Source organism: Rhincodon typus, chromosome 2 (genome assembly GCF_021869965.1).
Source record: "Rhincodon typus isolate 14 chromosome 2, sRhiTyp1.1, whole genome shotgun sequence".
Classification (NCBI taxonomy): Eukaryota; Metazoa; Chordata; class Chondrichthyes; order Orectolobiformes; family Rhincodontidae; genus Rhincodon; species Rhincodon typus.
This window is the reverse complement of record NC_063333.1, coordinates 123,629,738-123,651,695: the sequence shown is the minus strand read 5'-3', so window position 1 is coordinate 123,651,695 and position 21,958 is coordinate 123,629,738. Positions and strand designations below refer to the sequence as shown.

At 42.6% G+C, this 21,958-nt stretch overlaps 1 protein-coding gene across 3 annotated transcripts in view; it reads left to right on the top strand.

Moving 5' to 3' along the window:
- The first annotated feature begins 7,636 nt into the window (after window positions 1-7,636).
- LOC125487247 overlaps window positions 7,637-21,958 on the top strand; it is a 106,470-nt gene continuing 92,148 nt past the window's right edge. For all 3 annotated transcript variants that reach the window (XM_048617932.1, XM_048617936.1, XM_048617926.1), the window contains exon 1: window positions 7,637-7,724. In XM_048617932.1, coding sequence (XP_048473889.1) covers window positions 7,682-7,724 — 43 coding nt within the window. In that variant the 5' untranslated portion in view covers window positions 7,637-7,681. The remainder of the gene's footprint in view (window positions 7,725-21,958) is intronic.

The following is a 21,958-nucleotide window of genomic DNA, read 5'->3' as shown; positions in this document are numbered from 1 at the left end:
GAGAATTGGATAATTTGGAGAAAACAATTTCTGAGATACAGAATAGCTTCCAAATTAGACACTAAATCGGAAGCTAAAATGTAAATAGACTTCTTTACACAAATACTGAAAGCCTTTGACAATTACTTCAACCTCAGAACTAATAAAATTCTTTGAAGAGCAAGATTTAATATAGAATTCAGCTTCCAGGGGATTACATAATTGACTTAATTAATGATTTCTACAATGGAGAAATGTGGCATAGTGACTTAAAAGTCAGAATTTATTAGAGGTCTTTTTTCATCAGTTCAGGGGATATGGGTTTCACTGGCTGGGCGAGCATTTACTGCCCACCCCTAAATGTATTGGAGAAGGTGGTGGTGTGCTTCTGTAGTCCATTCAGTTTAAGTACACCTATGAGGCTGTTAAGGTGGAAGTTCCAAGATTTTGACCCAGTGACAGTGAAGGAATGGAGATACATTCGTAAGCCAGAATGGTGTGCATCTTGGAAAGAAATTTGCAGGTGGTGTTATTTTCATGTTTCTGCCAGCCTTGTCCTTCTAAATGGTAGTGGTTGTGAGTTTGTAAGGTGCTCATTCAGGAGCCTGGATGAATTTCCACAGTGCATCTTGTAAATGGTACACACTACTGCTACATGCAGTTTTTCTGGAGCAGTAAATGTTTGTGGATATGTGCCAATCAAGAATGTTGCTTTGTTCTGCATGCTGTCAAGCTCCCTGGGTGTTTTTGCAGCTCCACTCATCCTGCAAGTGGGGAGTATTCCTTCACGCTCCTGCATTGCAGATGATGGACGGGCTTTGAGGAAATCACAAGGAGATTTCAAAGCAGATACAGGCTACACAGTGAGGTGGAGACCTGTGAGTGGTCCTAAGATGGAATGAACAGCAGCGTTGGAGAGTTACTTGTTGCCGGATCCCTAGCTTTGGACCTGCTCTGTAGCCACAGTATTTACGTGGTTGTTTCAGTTCAGTTTCTGGTCAGTGGTAACCCCAGAATATTGACAGTGGGGGATGCAATGATGGTAATGCCAATCAATGTGAAGGGACACTGCTTAAGTTCTCTTTTGTCGGAGATAGTCATTGCCAGGTACTGATGTGGTGCAAATGTTACTTGCTGCTTATCAGTCACAGTCTTGGATATTTTCCAGGTCTTGCTGCATTTGGAGATGGACTATTTTAGTATCTGAGGAGTCATGAATGGTGCTGAACATGGTGCAATCATCAGCAAACATGCTCACTTTTGACCTTCTGATGGAGGTAATCTCAATGATGAAGCAACTGAAGATAGTTGAGTCCTCGACACCACTACCTGTAGGCCAAGAGTCCCAGGTTCATGTCCTACTTTCTAAAGGTGTGCAACAATATGGAGCAAAAACAAAAGTTGCTGGAAAAGCTCAGAGATAGTAAGAACTGCAGATGCTAGAGTCAGAGATAACACAGTGTGGAGCTGGAGGAGCACAGCAGGCCAGGCAGCATCAGAGGAGCAGGAAAGTTGACGTTTCGGGTCAGGACTCTTCTTCAGAAATCTATAAACTGACATTTTCCCAGCCACCATCAGTTCTGAGGAAGGGTCACTGGACCTGAAATGTTGACTCTGTTTGTTTCCTTCACAGATGCTGCCAGACCTGTTGAGCTTTTCCAGCAACTTTGTTTTTGTTCCTGATTTACAGCATCCGCAGTTCTTTCCGTTTTTACTCTGCGTAACAATATCTCTGAACAGGTTGATCTGAAAATATTGTGACAGTACGATGGCTTTAAGAAGTGTATTTAGTTTTTTTTATGAAGAAAGGTTAGAATATGGGCAGTGAGCAGTCTGCTCCAAAGCTAATAAAATAAACAGTTTGTGTGCCCTTGGGTTTTTTAATAAGTTGGAACAATAGAAGCACAAATGGGTAGGGTCATGCTCCCACAGAACCAGGATTTTTTTATTTTAAGTAGCAGTTGCTGCTGGGTCTTCAAGTTGGATGTGGAAGCTATTTTCCTCTCTCTGTTACATCTAAAAACTGGAGGGGATTCTCTTCCTGCTGCTAGAATTACATGTGAGACAATCTATTTTACTGAATTTGCCTTTGCCAAGGGTGTGTATATGGAATGTTACTGTATTGGAATAGTTATTGTTTGGTAATTAAATAATCTAATATTCTGTTAAATTTTCTAATAGAGTTATAGAGCCACAGAGTAATACAGCATGAAAACAGACCCTTCGGTCCAACCAGTCCATGTCGACCATGTTCCCAAACCAAACTAATTCCACCAGTCTGCACTTGGCCCATATCCCTCCAAACCTTCCCTATTCGTGAACGTACCTAAATGTGTTTTAAACATTGTAACTGTACCTGCACCCACTGCTCTCTCTGGCAGTTCATTCCACACACAAACCAATCTCTGTGTAAAAAAGTTGCACCTCATGTCCTTTTTAAATATTTCTCCTGTCACCTTAAAAAATACCCCCTAGTTTTGAACTCCCCCACCCTCAGGAAAATACCCTTATCATTAACCTTATCTATGCCCCTCATGATTTTATAAACCTCAATAAGGTCATACCTCAACCGCCTAAATTTCAGTGAAGGAAGTCCCAATTTTTCCTGTCAATTTTTGTATCTCAAATCCTCCATTCCCAGCAAAATTCTGATAAATCTTTTCTGAACCCTCTCCAGTTTAATAATATTCTTCCTATAACAGGGCAATCAGAAGTGTACACAGTACTCCAGAAGAGGCCTCGTCAATGTCCTGTACAACCTCAACATGATGTTCCAACTCATAGCCCACATCACCTCAGTCTTGAATTGCTGTTCAAATCTACCCCATTTAGCTCAGTAAATATGCCACACAACATGATAGCAGCTATCCTCAATGTAAAGTTGGGACCTTTTCTCCAAAAGAATGCTGGTGGAATCTGAATTCAACAAATTTTTAAAAAAGTGAAAAATCATGCAATCATGAAACCATTGTCAAATATTGTATTGAGACAACTGGTTCACCAATGTCGTTGAAGAATGTTTGGCAGGTAGATTGGTGAATGAGACGTCCAGTATGCTTTTGCTTCCAGTTGGTATTCACCGTCTGCTACAGACCAATTTTAACAGTTATGACCTATAGCTCAAACAGTAGTGATGCTGCCTAGCCACTATTTTTTGCTAGGCATTGAAGTTCACCATCCAGAGTACATTATGTACCCTTGTCACTCTAAGAGCTTCCTCAAAATCTGTTCAAGGTAGAGGAATATTGAGTCATCAGCTGAGCTTGTAGTAATCAGCGGGAGGTTTCCTTGCCATGTGTGACCTAGTCCATGAGACTTCATGGGATCCAGAGTAAATGTTGAAAAATCCTAGGACAACTCCCACCTGAATCTATACCACTATGCAACCACCTCTGCTGGCTCGAGCCTGATGATGGGACAGGACTTACCAACAGAAGATGTTGTCTGGAAAACTGTGAAAGGTATGATCTAAGTATGACTACAATCGGTTGTTACTTGACAAGTCTGTGAGTCAGCTGTCCCAATTTTGACAATAGGCACACAGGAACAGAGAAGACCATTGTGCTCATAAAGCCTGCTCCACCATTTAATCATGGTTGATCAAACACTTCAGTGCCTGTAAGTGAAATGTATAAAAAAAAATGGTTAGGCCATAACAAGTGTTGTGTGCAGTTCTGGAATTCAAATTAAGGAAAATATGTGATTGCACCGAAGAGGTTGCAATGACGATTTACCAGAATGTTACCTGGGCTGGAGAGTTTTAGTTATGAAGTGAGATTGGATCAACTGTCGTTGTTTTCTTTGGAGCAGAGCAGACTGTGGGGGGGAAGGTGGTGGTTTGAGTCATGATTGAGATGTATAAAATAATGAAGGACATTGACAGGGTAGACAGGAAGAAACTTTTCCCCTTGGTGGAGGGATCAATGACCAGGGGCATAGACTTAAGATTAGGGGTAGGAGGTTTAGAGGGAGAATGAGGGAAAGATTTTTAGGAAAAAGTTAGAGAAAACTAAAAATGACAGAATCACTCTCTTAGAGTGACAGTGAAAGCCTTATCAGAGATGTAATTATTCCTGAAATTGATTCACATATTTAGTTCATGAAAGCATAATGGCTAGCAAGCCACAATTTTATGTGGCCAGATTCAAGAGGGATCAAGAATGTCTCAATATCTGTTGATATAAGATTGAAGGCTGTCTATACCAAAAGCCCAGCTATTGGCACTGAAGATACATTTTCAACATCAACAGTACTTTACAATTGTGGATGACATATTAGCTATGATGTATAGTTGGTCATTCCAGCTTCCCTTCAGGAAGATGACCTAGGACAACTGCACTAGGGACACTTGGGAATCATCAAATGCAGAGCCAGAGCTGGGTCAGCAGTGTGGAGCCATGGGATCTCCAAGATATTGGGGATCTCATCAGTAAATGCAATACGTGTGCCATCCACAGCAACAAAAGCTCATTAATTCTCATCACATTCCCCACCAGATGTGTGGGCACAAATCTATTTGATTTTGATAGAAAGTCTTGCCTCATTGTCCCTGATTATTTCTTCCAATGGATAGAGGTTAAGAAGCTGCAATACCATGACAGAGTTTTGCATGAGATATTTAAATTGCATGATATCCCTGCTATGGGTGTTTTGGACACTAGGCCCACAGTTCATTAATAAATACTTCAGCCAAATTGCAGCCAGTCTGAATTTGAACATGTCACAAACTTGCTGAGATGCCTACAGTTCAATGGGAAAACTGAGCTTGTGGCCAGGTCTGTTCAGTCACTCGGGGAATATCGACTTCTACATGGCATTACAAAAATATAGATCCATCCCATTGCAAGGTAATCTAACACCATCAGAAATGATTGGCAGGCAGTTACGGGCTTAGCTTGGCATCCTACAAAAGGAGTTGAACTCATATTTACTTCCATGGGACTATAAAGTTACATGTAAGGTCCAGTCCTATTGTGCACAACAGGTGTTACTGGGCAACACAGTTCTCACATTTAGGCCAGCATAACAGGTCTAGATCAGGGGTCTGAAGCAAAAAGGTATGGTTATCTAAGGAGCTGCAGACCAACAGAGATTGTACTTTTTTTTTCTTTATTCTTTTTTGAGATGTAGACAATGCTGGCAAACCAATCATTATGCTAAATGTTCTGGAGTCACATATAGGCTAGAACAGGTAGGGTTTGCAGATTACCTTCCTCTGCAGGAAGTGAACCAGATGAGTTTAGTTCCAACATTGATGATAATTTTACAGTTAAGAATACTGAGACTAGCTTTCAATTCCGGATTTTATTTTTATTAATTGAACTGACATCACTGAGAGGCTCTTTTGCGGGAGATATGACAGATCTTGTACACATTGGTACCAACGAAGTAGACAGAACAAGGGATGAGGCCTTGAATCAAGATTTCAGGGAGCTAAGCAGTATTGAAGTTCGTAATCTCGGGATTACTCCCAGTGCCACAGGCTAGCAAGCACAGAAACAGGAAAACAGAACAAATAAATGTGGCTCAAGAGATGGTGCAAGAGGAAGGATTTTAGATTCCTGGATCACTGGGACTGGGGATGGTGGGACCTGTACAAGTGGGACAATCTGCAACTGGACCAGAATGAGACCACATCCTTGTGGGTAGGTTTGCTGGTATTGTTGGGAGGAGTTTAAACTAGTTCAGCAGGGACAGGGGACACAGTGAATGAGTTTAATAGTAACTCAGCATAACTTAGAAGGCAGAGTGAGTCCAAATATGTGCTGTCTCAAGGGATGACATCTACTTTAAAGCCAGGCTTATTACAGTTAGTATAGATAAGTTAAGGTCTAAAGATCTAGGGACATCTTCAGCTCTGAACAGGATAGCTACCAATCATACCGTTATCAGTTTCTTTATTAGCCTTCCCCAAATGCATTACCTCTTACTTTTCTGGTTTGAATTACATTTGCCACTGTTCTGCCCCACCTAACCTGTTGATATCCTCCTACAGTTTATGGCTACTGTCCTACTTACTGCCCTACCAATCGTACCCATTACATTTAAGTCCAAATCACTGCTCTGTCTGGTCACATGAAAACCTAGAGTAGAAACTCATGACCATGAACAGACATAATTACTGAATCCAGAGACAATCAATGATGAAACTAAATCTCTGTTCAATTTTCTCAGGGGGATGTAAACGATGTTGAGACAATATTTTGAAAAAACAGGGACATCCAGTTGTGGCTAATATTTATTCTTTAACCAACATCAAAAAAAGCAATCTGTTCATTATCACATTGCTAATACTGGGGGTTGCGTAGGGGGTGAAGCTTACTATGTGTAAATTGGCTGCTGCTTTTCCTTATTACAACAGTGACTATACTTCTGAGGTAGTTCATTGGCTGTGAAGCCCTTTGGGGAATCATAAAGGTGCTACATATTGCATGCCCATTTACTGTGATAACTGTGTGAACAAGCAAGCAAACACAGACAGTATCTAAATAGTAAGTCTTCATTGCTGAAGGATGACTCATTGCAAGCATAAAGTTGGGCCAATGCCTTGGGTTCCATTTCTTGCACTAAACAAAATGTTCTGCTTCTTGATCCTGAGACCTGCATGTGTTATTGAATAAAAGCCTCTTCCCACCTTTTACTTAGAATAGCCATTTAATATGGCAGCAGAGGAAGGAAGTTATAGTGAAGACTAAAATTATGCTTCTGATACAATATATTAAAAGGGCTGTTGTGGTATAGTGGTATTGTCGCTACCTCTGAGCTCGAAGGCCTGAATACAAGCCCCACTTGCTGCAGAGGTGTCAAAATAGACCTGAACAGGCTAATTAAATATATCTATAAACGTACAACAACATTGTTTCTATATCACATTTAACTTTCCTCCTCACCCGTACCTGTGTCTAATCTGCTCATAACAATTTGGAATTTCCCAGTCTTTACTACAAAGTCTAAATGCCCCCGCACACCAAATTTTCAAAGAACTTCTTTGTCCTCTTTCTTGACCTGTTTTCCAGCCCTTGTTAATGGTAAGATGTCTGTAAATAATTTCAAAACGAGCCTATTTTTGGATACAGTTTACAAGCTACGAAAAAACTCAAACTTAATAGTATGTTTCTTTCAGGTCCCATTTGTAGAATGCAATATTGTTGGACCTCTTAGCACCACTGTGATTCCTTATATCCACTGTGTTAAATAACCTTGAATGCTGCTAGTTAAAGCCATGGTTTGAATGAGTTTAGCTTTGGAACTGGTCATTACTGCGAACTGGCAATCTGTTTGCCATTAGTCATTTTCCTGAAAAAAAATCAATTTCTCCATCACAACCAGGTTTCCATGTTAAATAAATTACTATGTGCTGCTGTTATTGGTTCAACTTCCACAACATACAAAGAAATATTCAGCGTACTTTTGAACAAATCTTTTATTTACAAACACACTTTAAAGAAAGATATCATACCAATAAAGTTGCTAATATTTATATAACTTTGTTTATGTTTATCTCACCGTCAGTTATTGCCCTGCACCCAGGCCACGCGCACATCCCCTCCCCCAGCAACGATACAAACGGATCTCAGGCCCCGCCCCTTTCCCCAGGCACGGCCCCGATGGCGGCGGGAGCGCGCGCATTTGGGCGGGAAGGCAGGACAACGCGCAGGATTTCCTTCCAGGCGGGAAATAGCGGAGCGTCGACGTTAGGAACATGTGGCTGGAAATGTTCATCAGTTTAGCCTGGATCAGTGAGGGTGAGCGAAGGGGATATGGAAGAGGACGGAAAAAAAGAAAGAGCAAGGAAGGGGGGAAAGGATGATAAAGAGCGAAGGAGAGGGAAGAGAAATAGGTGAGGACAGGGGGAGTGGGGAAGAGGAGAGGGGAGAGGTGATGGCGGGGGTGGGGAGAGGGTAGGGGTAAAGGAGGGGGGGGGTGGGGGTGGAGAGGAGAGGGCGGTCAGGAGAGGAGGGCAGTGTAATAGTGCATTCCATACTCTCCCTACTCACTATGTGAAAAAGTTTCACCTTTGCTCCTGAAAAGCACATTGAATCTATGCTTTTTTTTGTCTTTCATGAGTGGGAGCGCTTTCTCCCTTTTGATTCTATGCATTCTGCTCATAATTTTGAAAACTCTGTCAGATCAGTTCTTAGCCTGCTCTGTAAAGAGAACAGTCCCAGTTTCTTCAATCTATCCTCATAATTGAAGTTCCTGACTCCTAGACCATTTATGCAAATCACTTTGGAACTGCCTCTAATGTGTTCTCATCTATATTGTGGCACCCAGAATTAAACACAATGCTCCAGCTGAGATCTAACAAGTTCATCATCACTTCCTTGCTTTTATTCTGTGCCCCGTAAATGATTTTTTTTCTATTCATTTTGTGGGATGTAGGCATTGCTGGCTGGCCGGCCAGCCAGCATTTCTTGCCCATGCCTAGTTGCCCTTGAGAAGGTGGTGGTGAGCTGCCATCTTGAACTGCTGCATTCCTCCTGCTGTGGGTTGACCCACAATGCTATTAGGGAGGGAATTCCAGGATTTTGACCCAGCGACAGTGAAGGAATGGCGATATATTTCCAAATCAGGATGGTGAGTGACTTGGAGGGGAACTTGGAGGTGGTGATGTTCCCATATATCTGCTGCCCTTGTCATTCTAGATGGAAGTGTTGGGTTTGGAAGGTGCTGTCTGAAGATCTTTGGTGAATTTCTGCAGTGCATTTTATAGATAGTACACACTGCTGCTACTGAGCGTCGGTGGTGGAGGGAGTGAATGCTTGTGGATGTAGTGCCAATCAAGCGGGCTGTTTTGTCCTGGATGGTGTCAAGCTTCTTGAGTGTCGTTGGGGCTACGCTCATCCAGGCAAGTGGGGAGTATTCCATCACACTCTTGGCTTGTGCCTTGTAGATGGTGGACAGGCTTTGAGGAGTCAGGAGATGAGTTACTCGCCGCAGTACTCCCAGCTTCTGGCCTTCTGTTGTAGCCACTCTGTTAATGTGGTGAGTCCAGTTGAGTTTCTGGTCGATGGTAACCCCCAGGATGTTGATAGTGGGGGATTCAGTGATGGTAACACCATTGACTGTCAGGGGTGGTGGTTAAATTGTCTCTTATTGGTGATGGTCATAGCCTGGCATTTGTGTGGCGCAAATGTCACTTGTCACTTGTCACTTGCCACTTGCCAGCCCAAGCCTGGATATTGTCCAGATCTTGTTGCATGTGAACATGGACTGCTTCAGTATTTGAGGAGTCAGGAATGGTGCTGAGCATTGTGCAATCATCGGCGAACATCCCCACCTCTGACCTAATGATGGAGGGAAGGTCATTGCTGAAGCAGCTGAAGATAGTTGAGCCTAGGACACTACCCTGAGGATCTCCTGCAGAGATGTCTTGGAGCTGAGATGATTGACCTCTTACAACCACGACCATCTTCCTATGTGTCAAATATGACTGCAATCACTGGAGAGTTTTCCCCCGATACCCATTGAATCCAGTTTTGCTAGAGCTCCTTGATGCCACACTCGGTCGAATGCAGCCTTGATACCAAGGCCTGTCACTCTCACCTCACCTCTGGAATTCAGCTCTTTTGTCCATGTTTGAACCAAGCTGTAATGAGGTCAGGAGCTGAGTGGCCCTAGCGGAACCCAGACTGGGTATCACTGAGCAGGTGCTGCTTGATAGCACTGTTGGTGACACCTTTCATCACTTTACCGATGATTGAGAGGAGACTGATTGGGGCGGTAATTGGCCGGGTTGGATTTGTTCTGCTTTTTATGTACAGGACATACTTGGGCAATTTTTCGCATTGTCGGGTAGATAACAGTGTTGTAACTGTACTGGAACAGCTTGGCTAAGGGAGCAGCAAGTTCTGGAGCACAAGTCTTCAGTACTATTGCCTGAATGTTGTCAGGGCTGGTAGCCTTTGCAGTATCCAGTGTCTCCAACCATTTCTTGATATCATGTGGAGTGAATCGAATTGGCTGAAGACTGGTATCTGTAATGCTGGGGACCATTGGAGGAGGCCGAGATGGATCATCCACTTGGCACTTCTGGCTGAAGATTGCTGCGAATGCTTCAGCCTTATCTTTTGCACTGATGTCCTGGGCTCTTCCATCATTGAGGATGGGATGTTTGTGGAGCCTCCTCCTCCAGTGAGTTGTTTAATTGTCCACCACCATTCATGACTGGATTTGGCAGGACTGCAGAGCTTAGATCTGATCTGTTGGTTGTGGGATCACTTAGCTCTGTCTATCACTTGCTGCTTTCGCTGTTCAGCGTGCAAGTAGTCCTGTTTGGTGGCTTCACCGGGTTGATACCTTATCTTCAGGTATGCCTGGTGCTGCTCCTGATGTGCCCCCCTGCACTCTCCATTGAACCAGGATTGATCCCCTGGCTTGATGGTAATGGTTGAGTGGGGGATATGCCGGGCCATGAGGTTACGGATTGTGTTGGAGTACAATTCTATTGCTCTTTATGGCCCACAGCGTCTCATGGATGCCCAGACTCGAGTTGCTAAATCTGTGCGAAGCCTGTCCTATTTAGCATGGTGATAGTGCCACACAACACAAGAAGGTTGTTCTCAATGTGAAGGCGGACTTTGTCTCCACAAGGACTGTGCGATGGTCACTCTTACCGATACTGTCACGGACAGATGCAACTGCAGCTGGCAGATTAGTGAGGATGAAGTCAAGTATGTTTTTCCTTCCTGTTGGTTCCCTCACCACCTTCCGCAGACCCAGTCTAGCAGCTATGTCCTTTAGGACCTGACCAGCTCGATCAGTAGTACTGCTGCCGAGCCACTCTTGGTGGTGAATATTGAAATACCCCAACCAGAGTACATTTTGTGTCTTCACCATCCTCAGTGCTTCCTCTAAGTGTTGTTCAACATTGAGGAGTACTGATTCATCAGCTGAGGGAGGACGGTATGTGGTAATCAGTGGGAGGTTTCTTTGCCCATGTTTAACTTGAAGCCATGAGACTTCATGGGGTCCGGAGTCGATGTTGAGGAGTCCTAGAGCAACACCCTCCTGACTATGTACCACTGTGCCACCCCCTCTGCTGGGTCTGTCCTGCCGGTGAGACAGGACTTATCCAGGGATGGTGATGGCAGTGTCTGGGACATTGTCTGTAAGGTATGGTTCTGTGAGTAAGACTGTTGCTTGACTAGTCTGTGAGACAGCTCTCCCAATTTTGGCACTAACCCCCAGATGTTAGTGAGGAGGACTTTACATGGTCGACAGGGCTGTTTCTGCCGTTGTCTTTTCCAGTGTCTATGTTGATGCCAGGTGATCCGTCCAGTTTCATTTCTTTGAGTCTTTGTAGCGATTGGTCCAACTGAGTGGCTTGCTAGGCTATTACAGAGGGCAGTTGAGAGTCAACCACATTGCTCTGGGTCTGGAGTCACATGTAGGCCAGACCAAGTAAGAGTGGCAGATTTCCTCCCCTGAACAGCATAAGTGAACCAGATGGGTTTTTCCGACAATCAGCAATGATTTCACGGTGATCAGTAGATTCTTAATTCCAGACTCTCTCTTTTTGAATTCCAACTCCACTATCTGCCATGGTGGGATTCGAACCCGGGTTCCCAGAACATCAGCTGGGTTTCTGGATTAATAGTCTAGCAATTATACCACTAGGCCATCGCCTACCCTATAACATTGCCTACCCACAGCTGAACATCTCCGAATATGAGTTTCTGGTCGGGGCTGTTAATCTGGTCCAATCAAGGAACCCTGGCTGACGAAAAAGTTGAGTTTCAATGACACTGGCTGTCTGGTACCTGACTCTTTATGAGGCAGTAATATAGTCAAGGATTGTTCATGTGTGGATAAAGAGTGACTCGGTAACAGGATAGAGGCTACTGTAGAGTTATTCAGTGGCGATGAGAGTAAAGTACAATCTCAAAGAAAGTTGCTCGCAATAGTTATCTTTGAATTGGGGCAAGCATTTTCTTACGCCATGCCTTGGTTTAGGAAGCTTGACTCGTTTGACCCTGCTGTCGAGGACTGGGCTCAGTATGTGGAAAAAATGCATTGTTTTTAATGGGAAAATGGCATTGTGGCAGACAGGAATCAATGAATAATTCTCCTGACAGCTTATGGAGTTGCAGCCTTTTTGGAGCCTAGCTTTCCCTGAAGTGTCAGAACCAATCAAGATAAACATTACGTTAAACATTCATCCAGCTCTAATGGAAGTCGATTCTGGTGTGGCTTTATCAGTGATCGCAGAACCAGTTTTTAATAAAATTCTTTAATAGAAAGGTCTCCAGCCCTTATATTCGCGCAAGACCTCAGCTAGGCTGAAACCTATACCAAGGACTTTTTACAAATTAAGGGTACAGCTTCGGTTTTGGTCTCTTATGAAAAGCAGCTGGTTCATTTACCGGTAATTGTAGTAAAAGGTTTGGGCCCAAGCTTGATGGGGTGAAATTGGTTGCGAGAGATTCACCTAGATTGGCTCAACATTTTCAATTAGAGGGAAGTCCTAATTAAATATTTGGAAGTCTTCCAGGAAGGTCTAGGGACTGTCAGGGAGACAAGGCCACTTTGCATGTTGACCAGGAAGCAATTCCATGATTCTGCAAGGCCCTCCAAGTTCCATTTGCCAAAAGTACAAGCAGAAATTAGAAGGCTGGAAAGTGAAGGAACCATTAAACCAGTCCAATTCACAGAATGTGCAGCGACAGTCGGACCGATTTTGAAGCCTGATGGGTCAATTTGCCTTTGTGGGGATTTTAAACACATGGTAAACCAGTTTTTGCAACTGGATAAGTACCCAGTCTCTCGTTTAGAGGATTTGTACGCAAAGCTAGCAGGGATGCTGGCCTTCATGAAGCTGCATATGAGCCACGCTTACTTGCAACTGCATGTAGACAAAGATTCCTAGAGGTATGCTGCAATTAATTTAGGGCTTGTACCGATATACAAGTTTGCCACTTAGGGTATCATCAGCCTATTCAGTTTTTCAGCGGACGTTTTACAAGGTCTAACTCATGCAACCATTTACCTCAATGACATCCTGATAACTGGGAAAACTAATAAGGAATGCTTAGACAACTTTGGATATAGTCTTAGGGCAGCTTTCCAAGGCAGGTGTAGGCCTAAGAAAGGAAAAATGTGTGTTCTAGATGACCTTAAAGTGGCCCACTTGGGCTATAGAGTTGACAAGACTGGGTTACACCTGTTGGAAGATAAAGTGAGGGCAATCAAAGATGTCCTGGCTCCCACATCTATTCAGTAGCTTAGGTGGTTTCTTGGTCTGGTAAATTATTATGGAAAATTCATGCATAACTTGCCATCCATCCTGGCACCTTTGCATCAACTGCTTAAAAAGGGTCAGCCTTGGAAATGGTCTTGTAGATGAGCACTAGCTTTCAATGTAGTAAAGAAATAGCTATGATCCCAAGAAAGATTTGGTATTGACATGTGATGTCGCACCATATGGCAATCAAGGTGGTATTAGTTCATAGGTGGCACACTGGAGAGAAACCCCCAATTGCTTATTCTTTCCAGGACTTTGGCTAATGCAGAGCATAAATTTGTCCAGATGGAAAAAGGAGGATGGACGGTTATATTTGGAGTCAGGAATTTCCATCATACCTTTATGGATGAAAATTTGTGATGTTCAAGTACCACAAATCCCGATTTGGTCTGTTTAAAGAGGACAAGTCAGTGCTGTTCATAGCTTCAGGCCAGCGGTGAGCTCTAATGCTAAATGCTTGTAAGTTAGAACACTGTCCAGCAAGCCAAGTAATAAATGTGGATACATTGAGCAGCCTCCCATTAGTAGATACATGACCAGTGGTATCCCCAATAGAAAAGTCTGTGATGATATTTAATTTTCTGGACATGCTCAGTCACAGCTAACAATATTGGACATTGGACAAAAAGATCCTGTCCTTTCAAACTGAAGTAATTGATATCAATGGGAACCAAAGGGCTGTCACAACTGGAATTAAAACCTTTTTGGTCCTGGAGAGACCAGCTCACGTCAGAGGATGGTATATTGTTATGGGAAGCAAGAATTACTCTCAAGGAAAGGTTGCCTTCAAATACTGGCTGAACTGCACCAGGGCTATCCGGGGATCTTGAAAATGAAGATGTTGGTGAGAAGTTATGTCTGGTGGCCAGGCTTGGAAGCAGACATAGGCATGTTGGTGGTGTAGTGCCCCGAGTCATCAAGCCATACAGTATGGAAAGAGGCCCTTTGACCCAACTTGTTCATGCTGGCCAGGTTTTCTAAACTGAACTAGTCAACTATGCAGGTCCTTTCAGTGGATCAAGGTTTTAATCATTGTGGACACCAACTCAAAGTAGTCGGATGTGCATAGAATTCATTTATCAAACACTGGGATGGTGATAGAAAAATTGCACATATCTTTTGCAACACAGAGCCCTAGAAGTGTAGGTCATAGATAATGGGCCTTTGTGTACCAGCAAGGAATATGATCATTTCTTAGAGTCTATTGGGATTCAACATATAAGGACAACTCCATACCACCCATCATCCAATGGTCTGGCAGAAAGAGTGGTCCAAATTTTGAAGGCCGAATTGAAAGATACAGCCTGGCTAGACACCAAGCTGTCACAGTTCTTGTTTGATTATAGGACTATCGCACATGCAACTACAGGATAGCACTGACAGTTGCAAATGGGTAGAAGACTCTGCACCCAGGTTAAGTCTGATCTTCCCAGACCTGGGGTGGGGGAGAGGGGTGAAACAGCATCAGGAACTCCAATGCTGGATCCAAAACTCTGCCAAGCAAGAATGACAGTTTGAGATGGGGATGAAGTTTGGTGTAAGAGTCATGGAAATGGCCCTGCAATGGTAAGAGTCGTGATTGACACAAGGTCAGGATGTATAAAGCTCGGGTGGATGCAACAGTCCTGAATAAATGTGTGGACCATGTGAAAGTAGTGAATTTTCAAATGGTGCGGCAGCAAAACTGTCAAAATCCACGGATTCACCCTCTCCATCAACCATTGTCGAGTCCTGTGAATCAGACATGGACATGACGGACGTAACCACCTCAATGCCTCTGTTGCTGGAAGAAGGGATTGTAAGTCCACTGAAGCACTGGTGGCACAAGAAGTGAGCTTTCATGCGTTACATGCAGCCTGTGTCAGACAACGAGTTGGGAGAACCTGCCTCAGTGCTAAAACACACAGGAGGCTTTCAAAGAAAAGGGACCGACCTTTGCCCATTGACTTAGAGGGGGAGGAATGTAGCGATCGTAATGAGGTCAGCCAGCTGCACTTCTTAGAATATGAGTTCCCTGGTTGGGGCTGTTAATGAGTTCCGATCAGGGAGCACTAGCTGACATGAAAAGGTTGAGTGTCAGGTATATTGACACACTGGTGCCTGACTGTATGAGGCAGGACTATAGTCAAGGACTGTTCAAGTATAAATAAAGGGTGACTTGGTGACAGGATTCTGGCTTCTGTGGAGTTATTTCAGCTCCTATTAATACAGCTGACAATTCTATATGCTTTATTAACGACTGTCTTCACCTGTCCTGCCACCTTCAGCAATCTGCACACAGATACACTCCGATCCCTTTGCTCTTTCTCCCCTTTAGACTTGTATTTCATGTTATCTTTTATTATCTTTCCTACCGAAATGCATCACCTCTCACTCCTCATAGAGTCATAGAGCATGAAAAGAGGTCTTTCTGCTCATCATGAAGCACTGGTCATCCAGTACTTGTCTGCTCTGATCCCATTCTTTCAGCACTTGGCCCATACTTGAAATTCCTCTGCGTCCTCTCCAGTGCAATCATGTTCTTCCTAACGCATTCTCTGCATCACCTCTCTGTCAACTCTACCCCTTTTCTGTATTCTATTGAAGTTCTGCACTGTTAACATGATTTAATTCTTCCAGGTTTCTTGTCATAGACTCATAATCATAAAGGTGTACAGCTCAGAAAAAAAACCCTGCGGCCTATCAAGTCTGCATTGATCAAAAACAATCACCTAACTTATCTAATTGCATTTCCAGCACTTGGCCCATAGCCTTGTATGCCTTGGTATCTCAAATGCACATCTAAATATTTCTTAACTGTTATGAGGGTCTCTGCCTGTTACCACTGTTAATGTCATAGAGATCTATAGCATAGAATAAAAGCTCTTCAGCCAATTGTGCCTGCACCAGTCAGAAACAACCACATAACTATTCTAACTTATGAGGTGTTTTTTGTAGAAGTGTTCCCTAGAAATGCCTGGCTTTAACCTTTAAACAATTCCTCCTAGTACTGACCTCCCAAGTAGCAGAAGTACTCTGTCTCCTTTAATATTTTGAAAACTTCAATCAAATCACCTCTTTACCTTTAATTTCAGGGAATAGAACCATAGTTCGCAATAATATTTCCTTGGAATTTAACCTTTGAAGTCAGGTATCATTCTAGTAAATGTATGCTGCACTACCTATAAAATCTGTGCTGTTCACAGTACACGGGTATTGTGTAGTTGAAGCTTGACTGTTACCCCCTTGTGCTGTTGAATTCTATTCCTCTAGATGTAAAGATTAGCATTGCATTAGACCTTTTATTAATTTCCCCTACCCCATCTATTACATCTTCATGATCTATGTACCTGGGCACAAAGTCTCTCTGAACCTCTACTGTTTCTACCTATTTGCCATTTAGAAAGTACATTTCCATCCTGGTTTGGTCCATAATGGAGGAGCTCACATATGCCTGTGTTGAAGTCAACCTGCCTGTTTAGCCCATTAATTTTGTAATGGGAGATTTCAATGTGCAGATGACCCAACGGTCATGAGCAAGGATTTTTTTTTTTACTCCACTAGCATCAGGTCTTTGCAAACATGAAGGGGAATTAAGGTTAAACTATGAAAAAGAGTATTTGCATAGAATCAAGCCTGTAGTTTACAAGTGGTTGGGGAAACCCTTTATCTGTCTCTCCATTTCTGTATGAAGTCTCTTTCTGAAAAAGACATCCTTTCCCCAATAGAAAGTCCACTCAACTGCTCAAGCTTCTCATTCGGTACCCTCCATACCATTGCCACCTGCTGCTGGTGGCCCCTTTACATTCTTTACTGCTTGAGACTTGCCATCCTGCCTACTACACACCACACAGTGACTGTTTACTCTAACCAGCTGTGTTCAGCAGGTTCTGTTGCACCACGGTAGCTGGAATGTTCAGGTTCGCATTAATGAGCGCATCTCATGCATACCAATTTGGGAAAACTTATTTTAATCAACCTGTTCAGAGATGGAGCAGGTGAGACTTGAAACCAAGTCTCCTAGCCTAGAAGTAGGAACACTTCCACAGCACCACACGAGCCCCCTACCAATCTAGGAATAGCCAATTGCTTGAGAGGACTTTCTCAACCGCTAGCTGTACTAGTAATTTTGTAGAATGAGGGAATAGTTATGGTGCAGAAGGAGATTATCTGGCCCATCATTTCGGCAACTGTTCTCTAGATGTGCAGTATGACTTATGCCATTCTCCTGACTTTTCCCCATATTTTCTCATATGATTACTGTTTCTGCTACCCTCATGAGTGACTTAATTGAAGCTGCCATTTCCACACTTCCAGGCAGTGTGCTTCAGACAATTATGTGCCGTATAAAGAAATTTTTCTCATTTTATTTGTTTCGCAATTTACCTTGTATTTGTGCCCTCCAGTTCTTTATCCTTTTATGAGAGGGAACAGTTTCCCCCAGTCTACTTTGTCTGTCCCCCTCAAAATTTGAAACTTCTATAAAACCACCTCTTAGCCTTTTGTTTTCCAAGGAAAGCAGTACTAACTTTCCCAATTTACCTTCATATGAGAAGTTTCTTGTCCCATCCATTCTTGTAAATCTCTTCTGCATTCTCTCCAATGCATTTACATCCTTTCAAAATTGGTTAACTCAGTTGGCTGGATAGCTGGTTTGTAATCCAGACTGATGCCAACAGCATAGGAAGCATTTTAAACTCTGAGGACAGTATAGAACTTCAAAAGGTCGTTTACAAGTTGGTTGATTGGGCAAATAGATGTCAAATGAAGTTCATTGTGGAGAAATGCATGATGATATGTTTTGATAGGGGGAACGTGGAGACATTATAAATAAATGGCGCTACCCTAAGTGGTGTTCAGGAATGGAAAGACCTGTTGAATAAATGCAAAGTCATTGAAGTTGCAATATCCTTGGCTTTATTACCAGAATAGGGGGTTGCTCAGTTACTTGGATGGTTGGTTTGCAAGTAGAATGGTGCCAACAATGCAGGTTCAATTCCTACACCAGCTGAGGTTGCTATGAAGGACTCTTATTCTCAACCTTTCCCCTTGCTTGGACCAAGGTCACCCTCAGGTTAAAGTACTGGTATTAGTATTAATAGGTTAAAAAGTCAAGTCATCCCAGTGGACCAATGGGCTGCTCTCTGATGAGAAATGACTAGAGTTGTTTGTGTGTCCCCATGTTCTTCCTAACAAAATGTATCATCTGACACTTCTCTGCATTGAACTTCATTGCTATCTGTCTATTCTACCAATTTGTCAATGTAATTTTGAACTTATAAACTCTGAAGAGAGTGTAAAATGTTTCCAAGTTTTGAATCATCAGCAAAGTTGGAAATTGTCCCCTCTGCACCAGAATCTAGATCATTAATATGTACTGGGAAAAACAAGGGTCCCAAAAACTGTATCCTAGGGAACTCCACTACAAACTTGCCTTCAGCCTTAAAAATATGCATTAATCATTCTTTGTTTCCTGTCACTCAGCCAGTGTTATATCCATGTTGCTACAGGCCCATTTATTCCATCAGCTCTAACTTTTTCATAAATCTATTGAATGACACGGTACCAAATGACTTTTTGAAGTTCCCGAACACCACATCAACAGCATACCTTCATCAACTCTCTGTTACCTCAAAAACTCCAGGTTAATTATACGTGATTTTTCGCTAAGAAAATCATGGAATCTAGACTCTGACTGGCCACTCATGTTGAGTTGAGGTTAGTTAGGCCTCCCGGAGTCGTATAATCAATAGCACTTGTTGCTTCAGTTGCCGCTTCCTGGCAGGTCATCTTTGCCCCACCATTTAGGGCTGGAGTAAGCCTCCCCATATTGCATGAACCCTCTAGATTCACAATACAAAGGCTACTCCAGAATTCTTCATCATTCTCCAAATCCATTTGAGCCATCATGCATCAACATTTCAGGCTGTATGTTATTACTGAGTGTGCTGCTAGCCTTCACATCATCCATAAGCATTTTGGCCTCAAGCAACTCCCTTCACTGGACTGTTTTCTGAGGCTGCCCTCCAGCTACTAATTTATCTACTTGGTGTAGTTACCTGTGTCTGGCCACTTAGTGATGCCGTGGGGTTTTGGATCTCAGACATCCTGCATCTTATTCCGCCCTGTGATGCTCCGATTTTGGAGAAATAACCTTGGACTGATAATAAGGTCAGTTCTATCGGCCTTGTAATCTTTCAACAATTTGCTTCTCAGTGCTTTTCTCGTGGACCTCTTGGATGCCATCTTGACTGTCTGGCTGATCCCCATGTAATGTTTGGCTCTCCAATCAGTAACCTGGCTACTTCCATCAGAAGATATGGTGAGCCCAAGGAGATGGTTTGTGGGAAGGATTGGTTCACATTCAAAGAAGAGATAGTGTGGAAATAATAAGTCTGGATGAGTCTGTGTTCGTATAAAAACATAAACTAACTCTAGAAGGTACTCAGGCCTGTTCTGTTTACTCCCCTTACAGGGGGAAAGATGCATGGGTGGCCATGCAGAGTTCAATTGACTTGTTTGCACTATTTATTACTCTGGATTATAAGAGTGATTTGGCTTTTAACATTGACATTGCAAAGCTTCTGTCAGATTTTGCTCACAAAGTTGTGCCCCGTTAACTGAATCTAACAAGGAACGCCAAAAGGGATTAACAAATCATGGTATATCACATCTGTCATTGAGCCTTTTAGCCAGGTGGAAGGGCCTGTGTGAATATGGTGAAGACATCTCTGAGTACAAAAACACGCTTGGTTCCATTACTGCTGGGATGAAGGACCATGAAATCCATTGCGAGGATTTTGGCAACCACAGATTCCATGATGGGAAGACTTGCTTCCCTGATTTGACCACAGTACACCTATCAATTTTCAGAGTAGTCAACACCATCAGCAGCCATCCTGGATAAGTAACACTGCTGTCTGCTCAGTGCAGTTGTCTTTTCTGTCACCTGGTGTCCTGCTTGATGACAAGCTGCTACTTATATTTGACACTTGTGGCTGTCAGAAAGATGAGTTGCTTCACCTCTCCCTTGTTATGACCTGTTGAATAAAGGACTTTATCCATCTTTCTGTTCACTTCTGGCATCTGAATAGCTTGTATCTGTTTAGGTTGCGCAGTTAGTTGGTGCTGGGTTGTTGGATGTTGGGCCTCCCAGTAGTGATGCAGTCTAATGATGTCCATGTCAATCGGCTGAAGCTATTGGAGGTTTTCATTCAAGGTAGATGGCAAAGGTGAAAGAATTTCTGGTTCTGCTGTCTACACCAGGTTTGGATTTCGCTCATAAGTGCATCTTTGACAATTCGCCGAATCTTAGCCTAGGGTCATTGGGAATCATGAATCACCAGTGGCAGAAGAAATAACTATAGGCCAGTTAGCTTGACATCTGTCATGGGGAGGTTTTAGAATTGATCATTAAAGATATGATAGTTGCATTCTCAAAGTAATTGGGAAGAGTTAGCATGGTTGCATTAAAGGGAAATCATGTTTAATCAATTTGTTGGTGTTCTTTGAAGGTGTATCGTGTGCTGTGCATAAAAGGAAACCTGTAGACTTACTATATTTAAATTCCTAGAAGGCATTTGATAAAATGCCATATTAAAGGTTATGAAAAATAAAAGCTCATGGTGTAGGAAGTAACATGTTAACACAGACAGAAAATTGGCTGGGTGGCAGAAAACAAAGTGTGTGTAGATTGTTGTCTGATTAGAAAGATATGATAAATGGAGTCCTGCAGCCTGCGTTTTTTACAAAGTACACCGATTACTTGAATGACATGAACAAAGGCATGGTAGCTAAATTCTCAGATGACACCAAGATAAATAGGAAAGTATGTTGTGACGAAGACATAGGGGAGTTACAGACAGATATAGATAAGTTGAGTGAGGGGGAAATAAATTTGGCAGATGGAATATAATGTGGGAAAATGTCAAGTTGTTCACTTTGCAGGAAGAATGAAAAGGCAGTGTTACATAAATGAAGAATGACTACAGAATTCTGAAATGCAGAGGGATTTAGGTGTTCTAGTACATGAGTCAAAAAAAGTTAGTATGCAGGTTCAGCACATAATCATGAAGGCAAATGGGGTGTTATCATTTAATACAAGAGAAATTGAAAATAAAAGTAAGGATTTTATGATTTGGTTGTATAGGGCATTGTTGAGACCACATCTTGAATATTGTGTGCAGTTTTGGTCTCCTTTTTTAAGAAAAGATGTAAATTCATTAGACGGTTCAGGGGACATGAGGGTTAGGGCTAGATTAGTACCTGGAATGAGCAGGTTATCTTATGAGGTTAAGTTGTACAGCTTGAGCTTGTTTCTGCTGGAATTTAAAGAGTGAGGGGTGACTTGATTGAAGCATTAAGATCCTGAATGGTCTTGACATGGCGGAATTTTGTTATTAGTGAACAAGTCTGATCCCAAAATGAAATCTGGTTTTATAGATCATGTTTTGATTTTAATGAAATGGTCTCTCACCGAAACATAAGATTGCAATATTGTAGGTTCGATTTTAAAAACAAAACTGAAGCTTATTAAGCAAGAGAAATGAAAAGACGGTTAAGAAGGCATTTCACATGCTTGCCTTTGTTGCTCAGATCTTTGATCATTGGAGTTGGGATGTCATGTTGAGGTTGTACAGGACATTACCGAGGCCTCTTCTAGTCTACTGTGTGCAGTTCTGGCCACTGTATATAGGAATTGAGGAGGGTTCAGAGAAGATTTACAAGGTTGTTGCTGGGCATAGAGAATTTGGATTA